We start from the raw sequence: 19986 nt of genomic DNA, 5'->3' as shown, positions 1-19986 counted from the left end.
CTCAGCACTACCAAGGCTACCACTAAACCCTGTCCCCAAGCACCACAGCTACATGGTTTTTAACACCCCCGGGGATGGTGACTCCCTCCCATCCCCGGGCAGCCTGTTCAGCGCCTGACAGCCCTTTCAGTGCAGACAGGTTCCCTCACACCCAATATAACCCTCCCCTGGCTCAGCATAAGGCCAGCTCCACCGCCAGCACACACCTGCTCGGATCGCCCGGCCTGCCCGGAGCACTCAGCCCCTGGGCTGCTGCCCCAGGGGCTCTGTCAGCCCGGCTCCTCCACAGGCCCAGCTCTGCCCCCCGCTAGCCCCAGGCAGGTCTGCTGGCCCCTGCCTCACTTCTCCGAGGATGGGAATCTTACTTCTCCAAAAACTGGGAAAGAGCACGATAAAAGAAAAATGAAAGTATAAAACAGAAACAGTTTCAGCCAGTGGAAAATATATTAACTGAACAGTAGCTTAATTCAGTCACATGTTTGTGGACAATGATATCTAGCAAGTTAGCCATAAAACAACAACATAAAGTAATAAAATTAAAAGTGATTTAAAACCATAAGGTCCATAAGAAACAGGTGAAAGGAAGATATGGTTGGAACATTTTTGTGAAGAAAAACAACATTTGTTTCATTAAATACTGTAGAAATCACATAATAATATAAACAAAGGTTATAAACTGATTTATCTGCAACTAAACCAAACAAATAAAAAAGCCAAGCACAGCTCTGAAAGTCAAATTTGGAAAAATTATGGATGAAAGAGATTTGCAAACATCACAAATCAAAATCAGTGGAGAGTCCAGACTTGTATTTTTAGTAGTTACAAAAATAATTCTAAATACCATAGGCACTACAGAATGGTCTCCTACTCCAGCTTTCATATATAAACAGCAGCTGTTTCTTGCAGACCTAAAGAGTATTAATCTCTGATAAAGGAACTAAAATGAGAGAGAACAAGATAGCTAGCAATCAGAACAGTAAAATTTGACATTTCTCAGAGGAAAGCAGCATGTGTTATTTGATTAAAACATTTTATAAAGTGAGGGGATATAAAATATTACTCATAATACTGGCCTTTGTAACGTGAAAAATGTACTTCAAAGACAGTTCAAAATGGTAAATGGAAAGACAATAAATAAAGTATTCTGTATGTTGATGAAGTACCTTTTAGGATTCAAATATTAGGAAGCGTATTTCAAATTTTCACACTGTCATTTTTATTGCTTTTCTCATCGGCTACCACCTTCTGAAACCATATCCAAAATTAAAACCTATTCTGTATGGGAGAATGAAGCTTCTTCACAACTGCTTATAAAGTTTGATGACTGCCACGGAAAATGCAGTCAAAAATAAATAACACAGAAGGAGACATACTTTAGGCAAGGAGGAAGTCCAAGGAGGGTGCAAGTAAGACTCCCAGATAAGATTTATTGCTCCAAGGACAGCTTATATGTTGCTCATTAAATGTAACTGAGTAAGCAGGAGAAATAATCGTGGTAACACAGATCAGAACCCAAGGTGCCCACTTTTTAGGTGAATTACAGCATTATATACAATTTCATTCTGGACAAAGAAAACCCTGCTTTTTTAAATTGAAAATATTTTTTACCCCTTCATTTACAACACTTACTTAACAGAATGAAAAAGTTTTGTATAAGTTTGTCAGTAAACTTTTTTTGCTTAATCATTATAAAATCACTTGAGGTTTTCCAGTTACAGCTTTTGAAAGTTAAAATTCATCATTCAGCACAGCAAGGGGAGAAGGACTGGAGAGGTGGAGCCAACAGGACAGGATAGTGGTGCTGGTGCAGAAGGAAACTTGTCCTTCCCTTGGCTTTACAACACAACCCATATTGTCCATCAGCTCTTCATTCAAAGCAATGTGACTGAAGCATAACGATCAAATCTCAAGCCCATCTCCTTGACTTTCTGCCTTCAACAGGCCACTTCCCTGTTTAAACACCCAAGACAAAGTCTCTGCACCACCTCAGATCTCCCCCCGTTTTGCCGTATGCCTCGCTACATTAGACAGCTGGTGAAACTCTTCTTACCTTTGCTCTGTTAAAAACTTCTATCATTGGTGATATAAGTTTTAGAGGGCACTACAGCCAGTCATCTGAAGTTACTCCATTGCCAAGCTGAAAGGAATCTCCTTCCAAATACTTTTGATCTGACACACTAAAATAACTGATTTTCCAGTTCAAAGCATGAATTAAACTTTTTTTTTTTTTAATGTTGGGTTGAACAAGAAGAAATTCAGTTCAGAATTTCTGTCCAATGAATCAATAGTGATTTCAAACACTCAGCTGTGATCCAGATGATGCTTCACTAGCACATAAATTAGAACAGCTTCAAAAAGAGAGACCAAGATGTTCATCCCATGGTGCTCTACAGCTTCACAGTAACAGCGTTCTTCTGAGGGATCAGATGCTTCAATTCAAATCTCTGGTTTGAATTATACACATAGATGACTTAAATACAGATTTCACGCATGCAGGAAAATCTTGCAGAACACTGTTCACTGTTATCTCAAAATGTAATTGAAAAGACAATACATTTAATACTGCCAGGGATTACTAACCATGGACTAAGTGTACCCAGTTTTAGAATTACTGCTGGAAAACAGAAAAGGGCAAGATAGCTGCCTACAGGGGCCTCTTCCAATGTGTAAGAACTTATTTTATTATTTCTTTTAAAACCTAGTGAAACTGTTTTCTAAATTTGATCTGAATTAATAAATTTCATGCATACTAATACTACACCACAATGGATGGTGGAGTAAAATATTTACTGAAAAATATGCCCTAGTTACAATCCCTTAATATTTTTTTTTTAACTATGGTGTATTCTGCAATCCTTTCTCAAATAACACCTGTTTAACACCTTAACAGAGATATGCTTCTAAAATATCAAGTGGTAATTTTAGGATCTGATTTTAGAAGTCAAATATTTCTAGAAGAAACACTATAACTTTCAATTTGTGAGTATAATATAATTTTTGACAACTATGAAAAAACGACATTCTAAAGCAATTTCATTCTTCACTGCTACAGTCATGATAGTAATAAAATCTTTAAGAAAGACAAAGCATGAAAAAGGAAAAATCACCTACTATATTAATTTATATTACTTTTCAAACATATATCACCGTGCTTTTGTAAAATTTGTCTCAAACTGTCATATTTGGCCAATATATCAAATACCAGCTACCCTTTATAACAAACTTAACTGGCAGACGTAAGGTGTTTTCATAAATTTAAACTAACATGAGCTTCAACAAAATATTGAAAAGTGAAATTAATACTAAAAAAGCTCCAGCCAAGGCTGTAACAGAAATAAACCTTTTGAAATTGGCGCAGAGAATAAGCAGAGGCTCTCAGTCAGCTGACTTTACCAAGAACCAGAAATATCATCAGTTCAAGATCTCCCCAAAGGACTCAACCATTAAGGAAAATTATGTACAGAAAAGCACCTGTCCGCATTTCATTTTCCTCTGGTTTTAGCTTCCTGTTCAAGGATACAGGACACATAATGGGATGTAGGGCAAGAACATTTTAGGACTGCACAAGACTTGTAACGGGATGTTTAGAGAAGGAACCAAAGGTGGGCAAAAGGAAGGACCAAGATGATTTGGGGACGGACAAGCATGGAAAAATGGAGGCATAAGAGGATAAAGGGGCCAGCCGTATGTGAACCAATGGCTGGTCAGTGAATTTGTCTGGCCATGCCTTGGGCCAGATTTCTGATTTTCCAGCTCTAGTCCACAGCACCTAGAGTTTGACTGAGGCATCTGCTTCCATGTGTTTGTGTGTGTCTTTGAGAGTGGAGCGACTGGGGAGACCAGGATGCAGGGGCCAGCTGTGGGACTGACTGTGATGCTAAACCCAGCTACTGATCTACATTATACATATGAATAAAGATATTTCTAACATCTTCAATGCTAATCAACCACAGAGGGGAAGAGGATAAGACTTGTGCTTTTGGGTTTGTTTCACAGAATCATAGAATAGGTTTTGGGTTGAAGGGACCTTTAAAGGCCATCTAGTCCAACCCCCCTGCCAAAAGCAGGGACACCTTCAAAGAGATCAGGTTGCTCAGAGCCCCATCCAACCTGGCCTTGAGCATTTCCAGGGATGGGCCATCTACCAACTCTATGGGGAACCTGTGCCAGTGTTTCATAGAATCATAGAATAATGAATGTGGAGTGTCTGATGGTAGTGGCAACCTGTGTATATATGTATGTATGAGCTGCATATGCCTACTGGGAATACACACTCAGCCTTGGACCTGGGGAGCTGCACCAGCCTCACTACTGGATTTTGGAACCCCTGACACTACTTATTGTATAACAGCTCTTTGAGATCCTGTACAACAACATTTTTTTTCATCAGAAGTGGATTAAATCATTTTAGAAAAGGAACTTTAATGTCTTTCAGATGCTAAATTCTCTGAGAGCTGAAAGATAATTAACGGATTTGAAAAGGGTCTGAAAAAGCTAGTGTTAGGGTATTGACATTTAGCATGATGTATTTCTTAGGATAAGCACTGCGAACATGAATTAAAATTGAAGTTGCTTCCAAATATAACAAGCAATTCAAAACAGATCATGAATATTTTTTTTAATAACAAGTTAGAGTTTTCAGGCAACAGCTTCAGTGACTTGCTGAATATAAGTCTTCCAACCATCATACTGAAAGTTTTCTGTTGGACAGGCATGAGCCATAGGTGAGATGAGCAAAAAGCAAGGTGCAGAATACCTCATCATACGGACTACTGACAAAACAGAGAACATGTTTATTATATATACAGGTTCTTTCAAAAGTGCAGATCAGGATTCATTCTCCTATCAAGCATGACAGACCACAAGCCTCATTTAATCTTTCAGAAATGGACAGAAAATCTAGTTTGTCTAAAATAACTGCTTTTCAGCAATTCCTTTCTACACACATTTTTTCCTCTATCAAGAGCTAGAAGCTAGATAGCACTAAATTCTATAAGAAAAAATAAATAAATAAAAAAAGACAGAGAACTTCTCATACATTTCAATGAGAAGTATTATAAATAAACAATGGAAAAATGTATTTGTAGTGAAAAGATTGTTTAGTTTTGGGTTTTTTTCCTAAAAAAAAAAAAAAGATTTATTTGCACCCTAACCCAGGTAAGAAATAATACCTCAGGTTATGTAGACAATTTTAAAGTGACAAAGTATTAGTATCAGATTTATTATTTTTTAAAGTATCTGTTGCTCCTCCTTCATATTTTCCCGACTCAAACGCAATATCCTGCAGTTCTTTCATTCAACTCAGACTTTGGGAATAACAATCACCCAGAAAGACTCAGAAAAATACCAAAAAAGCCCTGAAGGAATCACTGCTTGAATATTACAGTTAAGAGATACCTTTACACATCTTCAGTTGCAGATCAACCCTTCAGCTTGAATCCTGTCACTGGGACTCAGAGTTGAAAACAAATGCAGAAATCAGACAATACTTCATCATTTGCTTTCTCTCTAAAAATAGTTTCCTCCTTTCCAACATCAAGTGATAGTTACATTGTGACAAGTCTTTTAATGGCTTCTACAGAAACACCCTCATGAAGTAATTTCATTTCCACATACTTTATAAACTAGGAAAAATGCTGAAGAACTAGCAGGGAGACAGAGAGAGAAAGACTATTTCCATTAGCTGAATTCTTATTAACCATATGAACCAAAGTGTAATGTATTCAGCTAAGGTTTTTTGTATTTGAAATGCAACTTTAAGTGTTACACCCAAACTATTTCAGGGAAGCTCTTAGAAACTAATGGGTACAAACTCTTTTGTGGGTTTTTTTTTCCCTTCTTCTTTCTTTTCTTTTTCTTCCTTTGTGGTTTTTTATTTGTTTGATTCATTGTTTGGTTTTTTGTTTTAATAAATAAGTCAAAAGGATAGCCAAGAATGTGGATTGAGTAAATCAGGGCTGCTAGAGTCTGTTGCAGCTGACTCTGCTAAGCAAGTACATCTGAGGCATTAGTATAACATGCTATGTAAGATGATGTTCACACCCTGAACTTAAATATAAGTAAGACAGGCTTACTACGAATACTTTCAGCATGAGGAACGAAGGAAATGTAGGGGGAAAAGGGACAGAATGGATAAAAATAAGTAAAATTAGAAGGATGGGCTAACAGAAGAGCATGAAAGAGGCATCCAGGGTCAGAGAAGGATTCAGAGTGTAATCTGGTAGAGAAAACAAGGACAACAAACAAGGAATATTAAGTTTGTAAAGTAAATTGGGGAAAAAAAGAGATCAAGAAAAAGACATTTGATTTTTGTTTCTACTTTGCATTACAAAACCATGACTGAATATGAGAGAAAAGAAGGACCTTATGTGAAGACAGAACAAGGGCATGAGAAGGAGATGAAAGAAACGTTAACAGGGAATGGGAGATCTAAAGAGACCATGAGATAGGGGAAATTTCAGGCCTTGAATTGCAAAGAAAGACAAAATGTATGACCACATGAAGGTAGCAAAGAAAAGGAGAAGGAAAGAGATGATGAGCATAGAGGAGAGTAGCACAGACCCCTTGGTTAACAGAAACGGCTGCAGTTTTTTAATGCAGTTAAAAAATTAAAAGTTATTAGATTAGAAGGCAGAAAACAAAATTCTAAATAGACTGGAAAAGTTTTAAGGCAGGCAGCATCCAAGCAGGGATTTCCTGCTGCAGGAAAGTCAAAACCTCCAGGCAGCAAGTCTGAAAGATTTGGGATAGCATGGCACTGCAAGGGCTGGGTTTCAGGAAGGAACTGTTGGTCTAACAAGGTCTAACTGTGCACTCAGGAAAGGCCTCCTAAAAAGCACAATGCCAGGTGAACTGGGCAACTGTTTTAAGACTGTGCATTTGGCTAAGAGTTCAGCAGTCTCCAGGAACACAAAACAGACAGCTGCAGGGCACAGCGTATGTGACATTACATCTATCCAGACAGAATCTGTTTCTCCCCATGTCATACTGCTGTTATTGAAATCAGGAGAGCCTAAATGAGCTTAAATTGCACCATAAATTATTATAAAAAGTAACCGGCAACTTGTGTATGTATGTTTTGAGGTTTGCTCCCACTACCTGAGATATGCAGACTCCCTGCTTTTCTCCCAAGGTAACTGAAGACAGAAGGGAACAGTAAGGAAGAAGATCTTGCACAGGGTTTAGTTAAAAAACTTCTTTTAAAAAGTTTTAAAAGTTCAGTAGTTGAAACCATGAAAGTAAAGCTTTCAAATCTTACTTTCTAGAATGTTCCATCACCAAGAAAAAAAGTTACCAAGAAAGTTAGTTATATTTGCGTGTCAGATGTTGATACATACTTTCACGCTTACTGACAGCCATGGAATATATAGATCATATTCTTTTTACACCACATAAAAAAATCTGCATGAAAAAAAAACCCTCAAATTTACACTGTCTTCAAATGCAAAACACATCAACAGCTATTTTCTGTTCCCTGACCGAAGTATGTATTTCAGATTATGGTGAAAAGTTGTATTTATCCTGCTTGAAAAGCAAAATTCAAAATGCAACAACCAGCTGCTAGACAAAATCATGTTTTTAATGGAAGTTTCAGCTATATGCTAGAAAACTTCTAGGAAAATTATATTACAATCAAGCAGTCACTAGCACATACCTACAAGATAGACATTGCCAAAGTCATTTAACAGAATAAATTTACATAAATATAATCTTATTCCTCGTCTTGCTTTCCTTGGCACCCCAGACAGCTTCTTAATAAATTTAATCAGACCTAAACCCAATGGACCTGCATTTCTTTATAGATTTTTGTGTGAATCAAAACCTGAATGTCTCCTCCAAAGGGAATTTCCTTCTTTTGCAGCGATCGATAAAAGACCAGTTGCATTTAGACAGCTATGCTATGAGAACACACCCCTCTGTTCCCCCACCCCATACTGTATTTCTTATTTCTACGAAGTTTTCTTCACTTGACTTCTCAGGCTTTGTAGTTTCAGGGCTTAGGGTTATTGTAATCCAAAAATATGCAAAAAAACCTCACTCCTCCCAAAACCTCAATATGCAGAAGACTGTTTTCCCTCAGCCCTAATGTATGAAGACATGAACAACAAACCTTAACATTGCCTAGGTCACATTTGCCCCCCATCTGGGAGATCTTTCACACAACTCTGACAAGAACAGAATAAACACACATAAAGCAAAGTATTCAATGGCATCGCAATTGGAGAATAATACTTTGATGGTTTTGAACTATAAAGCCAAAGTATTCCTTTTATGGAATTATTATGGGATACAACCTGTGTATATAGTGTGTGTATGTATGTGCTTTATGCATAAAATATTTACCCCTTTTCATTAAATTCTGCAAAATAAATAAAAAACACATTAAAAATCCAGCTTCTTACTCTTTGCTTTTTTAGAACTCAACTTTGTAAATGAGAACTGTTTCTCATCAGAGTTCTGTACAACAAATATACATTCCACATTACTGAAGTAACAAGAATCTTAAAGCTATATATTCTTTGCATTCATGTTAATTTCAAAGTATTTTGCAAATGATACAGCACATTCATTTGATACCTTTCAATGGAAAGAAGCTCTCTGGGATGAATTGCAACAACTGTCTATAGTAGTATATAATAGTATACAGCAATATAGGGCAGGAAATGAGGAGCACACCAGAGCCAGCTGTAACTGCAGGAGACATTTTTAGGTCGATGGTGTAATTATCCAAGATGGAATTTGGCCAGAAATTCAACTAGCAATACTCTGGCAAAACACTGCCTCAGTTCATTAATCCAGCTCTTTATTCACTGAGCTAAACATATCATTTCACATTGCACCAAAGCTGGTCTAGTTTATGTGGCTTGTGTGTGTTAATAATGGTGTTTGGTGTCTCCTGCTCTCTTAATTACGGACTCATGTTGTACAGACCAAGAACACTACTCCACTTTTCTGACAGACTTTTCTCTAGCCTGCAGTGTTGACAAAAGATGAATGCCTGTATCACTCTGTGTAATACTGCTTAAGTTCTTTTCTCCTCTCTGCTTCCTGCATCGCTGGTCTTTTTTTAAATACAGATTTTTTAAAAAGAACAAAAAACCTATTATAAATTAAAAAGTCAGAAATGCAGTCAAGAAGAAACCCAAAACCCTCCACAGCAAATCCTCTCAGATGCCTCTAGCTTTACAAAGCAAAAATCTACAAAGAATCACTGTTAACTAATACAAAGCTCTAATCATAAAGAAAGATAATAAGAAGCTCTGATAGCATGCTAATGAACATGGTATATTTGCCTAGATCAGAGAGCATGCAACAGTTTAGGCTGACGACTCTAGCTCAGTAGAGGGATCCTTGGGAGCTGCTAGCAAAACTGAGTCAGCATTGCAACCCCAAATGAGAGACCTATAAACTCAGAGGGGAAAAGGACATTCACACCACTGCTGAAGATGCTGTACTAGAATTTGACATAACACTAAATAAGTAAATGTAAGCAATTGGAAACTGAATTTGTTGACAAATGAAACTGCATGCCAGAACAAACAAGCATTGGCATAAAAAAAACCAACCAAACAAAACCAAGCAAACCACAGAAAATAAACAAACCTCCAAAAAATTAACAACAACGCACCCCAAAAAAGCCCAACAAAAATCAAACAACAGAATACTCATATAACATTCAGAGTATACAGCAGATACTCTACTTTGATGTACTGGCAGCTGAATATTTTTAAAAATCCCAAAGCACACAGGAACAGGAAAACAATGAAACCATATATACATATAGTGGACAGGAGGAAGAAATAGCCTCAGGATAGAACAGACTACAATATTGACTAATTACTGTTTATGTATACAATATTTTAACCCTGCCTGCTCATATGATCATTTCAGTCTTTTCACAAACGGAAAAAAACATCATATGACTGCTAGGGACCTAACTCGATAAAAAAATCAGTAAGTTATACCTAGAGTCCTTTAGGCTCCTTTCAAAATCTCAGTCAAGAGATCTGTCAGTCTTGTTCTAAAACCCAGGACTGATGATATGACAGATGGTATCTTGAGATTATAGGCTTTACAATTGAACAAACCTGAAAGGTACTTAATGCTGCTGCAATAAAGATAATTACAAAGTCAATAAAAGAAAAAAGTTTTGTTATGGGCATATATTGAAAACATATTGTTCCCCTACCACACTTGTAAATTTGAAAGCATCTGGTACACATTTTACCTTTTGAAGGAAAACTGTCAGATGATATCCATGATTGCAAAGCCTGACTTGAAAGCAGTTTTCTTATAGTACCACTTCAAACTTCAATTATTAAATTGTGCAACACCATGTTTATTTCTGCCAGTAAAGAAAATGTTATTATCCCATACTCAAGTCCCATACCCAACTAGGTAATTTTTTGTAACTACATGTATCTTGAAACTTGCAGCTTAATCTATGCAGTGTGCAAACCAATGTTAACATTTATCACCAACACCCAGGGAAAAAAAGATTGTTTTAATATTGCTATTGTCTGGATATTTTCATAATTTTATAATCTTTGTATACATTTCCATATATGCTTGAAGCCACAAATAATTCTATATTACTGAACTATTTGGTTGATTAGTGTTAGATTGTTCAGAAATGTATGCACCGTAATCCTAATTCTACATCTCCATACACAGGCTTTACACCACTGCTGAAATGTAGCGAAGTGATAATTCACGTCACTTTGTTATACAGCAGAATAAAAAGCAAGTTGAAAATTACACAATAAGCTTTGGCACTGGGCAGCACAGCTGCTAAGTAATACTTAAGTTCATTATTTGGTGACAGAACAGCTGAAAGGGAAAAAAAAAACAACCACAAAAAAAACACACACACACACAAACTCAAACACATTTTTTAACCAAGTTCGAACATTCTTTATACTCATTGCAATTCACAAAGGTATAGCTATTTTAATACTTATATGCCATATTACAGATATACTGTAATAGAGAACATAGTTTTAATTACATCATCCGAGCAGCTGACAAACTGGTTTCAGATGAAATCTTGAAAAGCATTAAATAAAGGAGTTACCCTGTTAAGCATTTTGTTCCACATACCTTGTTTGCGTACATCCTCTACAGCAGCAACCAATTCCTCCTTGAGATCCTGGCTTTCTTTAGCAATTTGATCTCCTTTTTCCAAAAAGTTTTGAGTAGCCTGCTCCACTGAAGCAGCCAACACATGAGCCTTCTTAGAGCGCCCTTTCTTTTTGCCAGATGGTCCTTTATTGCTCGTGTTAACAAGCGTTGTTACCTTTGGGAAAGAAAAACAAGGTTTTGGTCCATTTGAATGATTCTTAAACTATTAATAAAACAATAGATGGCCACGTAAATCAATACCCCCACTAAGTACAATTTAAATTTTAAAATCCAAAGTGCTGCTGCCACGCTTCTGAAAAGGTTTTCCCTTTTAACGTCTGTTTATTTTGGGCTAAGCAAATCACGTTCCAGCAGTGAAGAAGAAAAAGATAAGAAACAGGTATGGAAGGGCACTGGTGCTAAAGCATCATTTTGTCACTGTTTTTCATTTTTTAAAAATGAATAAGCCAATAAAATGAAAAACTAACACCTATGGGTCAGAAACCATTCAAAAAGCAATTGTCACTTGAGATAAGCACGGCCAGTTACATTCAAGCACTGACAAAAACACTGTGGCTGTTTCCCAGACATTAAGGAATTAATAACTCCTGCTGCAAAGATTACACAGGTTAAAACTATTCTGTTTAGTACTGCTCCAGCATAAGAAAACAGGGGACAGTGAAATGATCCCACTTTGTCCACAGCATCCAAAAAGAAAGAAAATCCGCTTCTATGTCTGTAGAATCTCCTAAAGGAATTCCTTATTGAGCTGTCAATAAACTGATTACAAACTTCAAGCAGGATGCTGAACAACACAGCACAGTGTACACCACAGCTTTTAGCTGGACCAAAAAAAACGTTATATCACTCCATCAGTAAAAGGCTGCCTTTCTGTAAAAAAGGAATACTGAACCAGATGTTAAATCAGGTGTTCAGTGTATAAAAAACCAGCAATGGATCCATAATGCTGTGGGACACAATGCGCACTATCCAGGATACAAACCAGGGCAGTTGAAGTGAGTTATTGGTGTGCAAAGCCAGAAATTTACTGTAAGAAAATAAATATATTTGTAATAAAGGCTTTTGTCATCTCTGCACTACTTTTTTCAAATCACATCTAAAAACTATAGACTATGGGAGAAGGAAAAATAAAAAAAAAGGAAAAAAAAAGGATTATTAGGGCTTGAAAACACCATATGCTTGGATGCATGGATGTATTAGGTGAAAACAAATGTATTCCAGAGCCTTCTTTCAGAAAGGATTCTGCCTGGTTATAAGAAGGTAAGATTCTTCCATCATCAGTTTGGGGTTTTTTTCCACTATTTATATCTAGAAATAACATTTTTAATTAGTTTTCCCTTTGAATTATTCTTCATGAAATTTCTTAAAGATCCTTTTGTAGTTGATCATTGTCTATTTAAGGATTTTAGAATGTCATAAATAAGCAAACAAGGCTACCTCTGTAATCTAACTCAGGTTTAGCAGATGGAATGGATTTGTACAGTACATCATAAGGATGACTAAGAAAAGCATTCACATACAGCAGCAATAAAATTGTTTAAGCATATGCTGAAATTCACATAGAAGACATGAAGATGAAGATGATAATGTCAGAAATTGATCTTAATTATTTGGACATATTGAACAAATTAGAACTAGACTGCCAGCATGGTTCAGAGGGTATAGAGAAGAAAAAGATCTGAAGTAAAGAAAAGGTGGTCAGTAAATTAAGTTAGATCAGATTATTTCATAGTTCTCTATTATGTAGGTGGAGCAGTCAACAGCTAAAAAAAACACTGGAAATATCTCATACACACATAAGTTGTAGCTGGCAGAAGTGCTGCTCAAGTCCTGTGAAGACACAGAAATTACTTCTATTGCAGACTTCTTTTAGTCCCCCTAAGATTTTAGTTTCACATTAAATATCATCAAAATCACTCTTACAGAATTCTAAGTCTTCTGCTTCTGTGCACAATTCAGCTATGAGGTGGGGTACTTTTCACCTAACTTTACCCATTTAAAAATTACATATCTCTTGTGAGATCATTTGGAAGTACTGAATTAATGCAGTCAATGAATGGGAATAGTGACCACAGCTGCCGTAGAACACCATAAATTTGTCCCTAGAGATAGACAGTCAATAAGACATCACTGACAAGGAAGGAAACCTAGAAAATCAGATTGAGAACAAGACAACAGATATTCTATTGCTAAATTAAGTGAATAAAACCTGAATAAATCTTTTATTACCATTATACCCTTAAAAATATTTTGGTTGTATATATAAATACGTATTTTATATATATATATACACACCTGTTTATATAGAGATATAGAGTGTGTGTGTTCTTTAACGAAATGTTTCTATATGCTGGATTTACTAGTACATTAATGGTAGAAGCAGCAGAAGCAGCAAACCATTTTACATACAGCCCTTATAACACAGTTATCTCCAGGCAATTTTAAGTAAGTGTATTTAGAGAAATATATATCCTGATTTAATTTACACTGTCTTGAGTGACAAGAGAGGCCTTCCTCCTAAAACTGCTAAGTATGAGGAATCCTGCAAAAGAATCCATTTCTTGAACAGTAAGAATGTAATATTACTTGAACAGGTATTAATTATGTGAGTTTTGTTTAACGGGAGCTGGCTTGTCATCAGTTATCACTGTACGGTTTTATTCCAATAAAGCATAAGGACAAAGACAAAATTCAGATTTTCTTACACAGAGTGAACTGCAGGTGTCTGTAACCCAGACTATAGACAGTGGTTTGCTGAATTCCCAAGAAGGGAGCAGTTAAGAAACAGGCCGCAGCCTCTGAGGTGACTGCAAGGGCACATCACAGGTGCAATTACATCAGGAAATGAGAAATAAATATGGGTCTATTTCTATCCATATATTGGGAGCTTTTTTCCTCCACACCTATAATAAAACTAAGGAATTTTCAAAAGAACTTAATAGGATACTTTTACAAGAGAAACAAAAAATATCCGTAGCATTTTCAAAAACCAACCCTTCTTGGGGAGAGGAAGAATGTGAGCACGGCTTGTTTTTAAAGAAACTATGCTCATAGCAAATATTTGTTTCAGCTTTAAACACATTGGTATCTAATTACCTACAGAACCGCAAACAATTCCAAACCACCATAAAACAGTAAGAAAAGTTTATCAGAACTTCCCCAAATATATGGATATAATTATAAAGTATTTAATAACATTTTATTTATTGCTTTTTTAACATAGGACAATTGCTTTGTCTTATGCTGACTAATATACAGAAATACAGAAAAATCACTTAAAAGTGTCTATCAGTGCTCAACACCCTCAGTAAAGAATCTCTGTGGCAAAGTCCGTGTAGAGCACATGTACATGTGCAAAGATGAAGAGGAACGAGCTCTGGCATAGAATTTTTGTTAACACATTGGGGTGTTACGAGTCCTGAGTAGCAGATTACATAAGAAATTCTTAATTGCCCCAGAAGACAGAGACTTTTCCTACCACTTCTTCTAACAGACATATAGAAAACAGCATTCCCAAAGTAAATAATCTGTTTAAAAAGGAAACACTGATGTGTTCTTGATCCCAATTCATAGATAGAATCACAGCATGGTTTGGGTTGGAAGGGACCTTAAAGATCATCCAGTTCCAACCCCCTGCCACGGGCAGGGACACCTCCCACCAGCCCAGGCTGCTCCAAGCCCCGTCCAGCCTGGCCTTGGACACTGCCAGGGATGGGGCATCCACAGCTGCTCTGGGCAGCCTGTGTCAACACCTCTCCACCCTCACAGGGAAGAATTTCCTCCCGATATCTAATCTAAACCTACCCTCTGGTAGTTTAAAACCATTCCCCCTTGCCCTATCAACTACAGGCCCTACTAAAAAGTCTGCCCGTATCTCATAAATTTTGCTGCTGTTTTTTTTCTAACATTAAAAAAAAAAAAAACAAACACACTTACCATAAAAATGCCTCTAGCATATCAAAAGCTCAGACTCAAGTATAAACATGAAATCACATAATACGTGTTACCAAGAGAGCAGAAGTTCACAAAAGGGAGCTAGAGACATTCTTTGCCAGTGTAGCTCAATGATTTGTAACACTGAAGCAAAGGCTTATGAATTTTAAACAGTGGAGATCTACAGACATAAAATACTTTAACAGCAACATCTCACTGCTATCTGAACAGCAGCATTAGAGATGCTAGGAAATTTTATTTTATTTTATTTTGCTAACAAAGAGGTCAACTGGCACACACAGGTAAGATCATTCGCAAAAATATGAAGGCCAAATCTTGAGTCTAATTGGACTCAGATCAGTTTTATATATATTTAAATGCCATTGAATACAATAAGAAGAAAACGAATGCATGCCCCTTATAACTATGTTGGTTACTTCTCAATTTTTGATTTTTTTTTCTGTCATGTAGCTCTTTTCAATTTAATATTTCAATCAGAAATTAGTGCAATAATTAGGCCATATTCGGGACACTTCTTCTATCTGAATAAAAATATTCATGGGCTTATATGAAACCCCAGTAGCCTGCTTTTTAGTTTCTAAATATTTGAAAGAGATTTAAAAGCAAACAGACACAGTGTAGTTCCTGATTTTTTTCACAGAACCTACTTTAATAATTCAGAAGGCTGGTGACTGGACAATTTTATTTTTCTTTTATGCTCTACATTAAGAAACCATCAGCAGGAACAGTTATATTTTTCATATTACTATTTACAAAAAAAAAAAAAACCCAACACTTAAATGTTTGGAACTTTAAGATAGACCTAAATTGTTTTTTCTATGAAAACAAATTTCCTAGGATTTAAAAAAAAAAAAAAAAGGGAAAAAGAAAAGACACTAAGATCAAAGAAAAGGCTGGTGTAGGTTAACAAATACATATTTCTTAATAGAAACTACAAAGAAAAGGAAAAGAAATATAATCTTCAGTATGTACCACTGAAACATCATAACATCTCCTGCTGTAACATGGCCTGTGGATGAAGACAGCAGAGAGACGACATCTATTCCAGTCCCATCACTGTCACTAAAGTCTGACCTTGTACAAATCACATCTCCTGTCTATCACTTAATTTTATTTCTCCATTCCAAGCACTTCAATCTGCTTGGAAAATTATTCAGTATCACATACACTTAAATGAACTTAATAGATAAAACTGATTATTTTGCTGAATCGGGGTTCCAAAGTAATTTGATCAAAGTAACACTATTCATCCATTTCAGAGACAGTCTCATTTACAGCTCTAGAAGCAAATACTGAGGTTAGTTTTCTTAAGAAAAAGAAAACACACTTTCACCCCAATTTAACATAATGTATGCATCTTCAGCTAATTTTAACAAAAGTGTAAATTGAAATCTCTGGCACATGTAATAATTTATACATGTAAATACATGTCCTTCCAAAAAACCTCCACATTCTGAATTTATCAATCTCTGCAAGTACAGGAAGGAGTAAACTTAAACACAATTATATGACCCAACATGGACTGTTCCCAACATACAGCTTTAAAATGTAATCAGCATATCTAAATGAAATAATGTGAATTTATGAGCAAAGCAAAAACTTCAAGTGCCAGAAACTGCATTTGCAGTACAATCTCTGAATGAATGAGAAAGTCTCTGGCTGCTTAAGTGACACATAGTAAAGAAACCACTGAGAGCAGACACAAAGAGCGCATACATTTGTTCCAAAATTTAAATATTTTCCAAAGATCATCAAGAAATTTCCTCATCTTGTACCACAAGACAGAAATCCCAACTGTAATCATTACTGCTACACCTAGAAAACTAAGCAGCTTCTATGAACCTTCATTGTCACCTTCCTTATGCATTGAGTCAAAGAAAACTGTCATGGACTTACTGTAGTGCTTAAAGAATTTTCTAATATGTTTGTGTTCTTCTGCACTTATTTTTAGATAACTTAATCTCCATATTAGGAGTACAGAGTACGTTCTTATCAAGTTACAGTTGCCCTGGCACACCTTGAATATCGTGTCCGGTTTTGCGGCCTCCAATACAAGAAAGTCAGGCACAAGTTGGAACAAGAGAGCTTCAAACTGGTTATAAGGAAAAACTCATTCAACAATTTGTATAAGTACAATAATTTTCATTCATAAAGCAGATTTTATTCGAGGTTCCCAAAAATATTCTGTAAAATTCAATATGATGGCCTAATAAAAAATGCAAAGGGAAGTAGAATTTTGGACCCTCCTGTTGCAGAGGAGATCTCCCATTTCCCAAGGAAGTACTGTAATCACGAATGGTACGCTAACTGGAATGCTGGGGTTTTCTTTGCTCTAAACAAAGTTGGACCATCATGCAGCAAGAGATAGAAGACTCACCTGACTAAAAGGCCATAAACAATGGGAGAAATCATTCTCAGTGTGGGGTCAAGAAATTCATTTGCGAAAGGGCAATTCTGGATTCCAGCCTTTGCACTGACAGGTCGGATTCTACATAATACACACCCTACCAGGAAGAAAATCACTCACAAAAACTTGAATCTTACAATTTTGTCCACCTTGTGTCAGCTTCTTTTGAATTTTATGAAATTACCAGCTTGAAATGCTAAGAAATCAGTCTCTTCCAAAATTAGAAGTACCATTCAGAGAAGTCAGTCATATTGGGAGAGGGGAAGGGAGGAGAAAGAAAGACTTCGTATACCAGTGACAGAAAAAAATCATGGCATATTAGCTACTTTTCCCTTTTTAAAAGCCATATATGAACCTATAACCTAAGATAAATTGCACCATAAAAAGAAAAAAAATAATATCCTGTTATCTTAATAATACTATGCTTGAGTTTTTCAGAACTGTCTGCCCAGAAGATTTTATACATTTGTGTTCGGGTGGGGGGGGGAGCAGGGAGAAGACAAAAAGACAGGACAAGAACTTAGCTCATTTTTCTGGCAGGGCTTTAAAGCCAACTGATTTATTTTAAATCTCTTATCCCACCTATACTGGTACAAAGGAAAGAACGTCTCTATCAGCTTCTGTTACTAATTAATGCAGACCTCACCTAAAATTCTGTACAATTATCAAATATATCACTTGATAATTAACATAAGCTAATTTGGCAGCCCTATAATGATCCTGGCTTTGTGATCACACTAGGGAACCTTGCTCTCATATTTTATTAAAGAAGCTTCACACAGTTCTAGCACAGATCTCTGTTGGAAAAACAGACCTTCACTAATTAATAGTTCAGTCCCATCCTGAATTAAGTCTTCCTTACACAGCTGCAGCAGCACAAAAGAAAGGTGAGGATGTCTTTGCTAAAAGCAGAAAATTCTATTAGCATGGATTTCCCTGTTGAAAAGGTCATGTGTAGGAAGGGATGCCAGAAGCGAAAGGCAATAGAGCTAGATCACATACTCATCAAATTAATCCCCAGTCAGCAGCTACAGCTCATAGAAGAACATTCCTGGCTCTGTGAATTAAACTGTCTTCCCTACGGATTTCTGAAATCATGGGACAAAAGTTTAGGAATTGTAATACCTTACCCTTCTCTTTCCTCAGTATTTCCTTGAATTACATTAGTTACTCAAGATTTTCTATAACCTCGTTACAAAATATACTCATACTGACAATTTTTGAGGAAAACATTATTATTATTGTTATTATTGTTATTGTTATTATTATTATTACTATTATACTAATACTGGCAGTTTCTCACTGATCACTCACCTTTTTTCAGTACAGCCTGTGTGACGAAAGGATTAAGAGCAATCCTCTAGACGAGGGCTTGGGGATATTGGTGGGTAAAAAATTAGATATGAGCCAGCAATGTGCGCTTACAACCTAGAAAGCCAATCGTATTCTGAGTTGCTTCCTAAGTGCAGCCACCAGGTCAAGGGAGGAGATTCTACTCCCCTCCTGTGAGACCCCCCTGCAGTACTGCATCCAGCTCTGGGGTACCTGGCACAAGACAGACGTGGTCCTGTTGGAGCAGGTCCAGAGGAGGCCACAAAAATGATCAGAGGGATGGAACACCTCTGCTATGAGGAAAGGCTGAGAAAGTTGGGGTTACTCAGACTGGAGAGGAGAAGGCTCCAGGAAGACCATATTGTGGCCTTTCAGTAATTAATGGGGCCTTGTAAGAAAGATGGGGATGGGCTTTTTAATAGGGCCTGTTGTGACAGAAGTGAAACAGAACATGGTCTTAAAAAGCTAAGTCAGGATGAGTTTGGTGCAATGCTCTGGGTGATATTGAGAAAGGAATGTACTCTGAATAATTAGAAAAGATAAGGTGGGCACCTGAAGGAGATAAGCAGACCATCAAGTCAGGAAATCGCTGAACAACGAAAATTGAAAGGTTTATTCCACCTAGGTCACACCTATTATGAATGGAATGACTGGGTGTCAAAATCAAATGAATATGTATGTAAAGATGTTGTAACCTCTCATGAAAACTGTATGAAATACCTAACTTTTCACTAAAAACTTCAGAGCTAGTTTGTCCGATACTAATCGGCTAGCTCTCCAATTTGTACAAAATAAATACCTTTGCTGCTTAAAGACAAAATTTGTCTCTGAGCAGTTACTCTGTGCCATTTTGGCATCAGAAGGGGTCATGGTTTTGAACTGAAAGAGGGAAGATTTAAATTAGATCTTAGGAAGAAATTCTTTACTGTGAGGGTGGCAAGGCACTGGCACAGGTTGCCCAGAGAAGTTGTGGATATCCCATCATGGGATATATTGAACATCAGGCTGGATGGGGCTCTGAGCAAACCAATCTTAGTGGAAGATGTCCCAGCACATGGCAGGGAGACTGGACCAGATGACCTCTTCCAACTCAAATCGTTCTATGATTCTGTGAATCTATGATTTTTAAATATCAATGGCAGAGGCTGTTG

At 36.7% G+C, this 19986-nt stretch overlaps 1 protein-coding gene across 2 annotated transcripts in view; it reads right to left on the bottom strand.

The window, feature by feature from the left end:
• Window positions 1-19986, bottom strand: part of CTNNA2 (catenin alpha 2) — a 513312-nt gene that overhangs the window by 397815 nt on the left and 95511 nt on the right. For both annotated transcript variants that reach the window (XM_055797148.1, XM_055797149.1), the window contains exon 3: window positions 11101-11296. In XM_055797148.1, the coding sequence (XP_055653123.1) occupies window positions 11101-11296 (196 nt within the window). The remainder of the gene's footprint in view (window positions 1-11100; window positions 11297-19986) is intronic.

This window comes from Falco peregrinus, chromosome 2, assembly GCF_023634155.1.
Source record: "Falco peregrinus isolate bFalPer1 chromosome 2, bFalPer1.pri, whole genome shotgun sequence".
NCBI lineage: Eukaryota > Metazoa > Chordata > Aves > Falconiformes > Falconidae > Falco > Falco peregrinus.
This window is presented reverse-complemented; position numbering and strand designations above follow the sequence as displayed.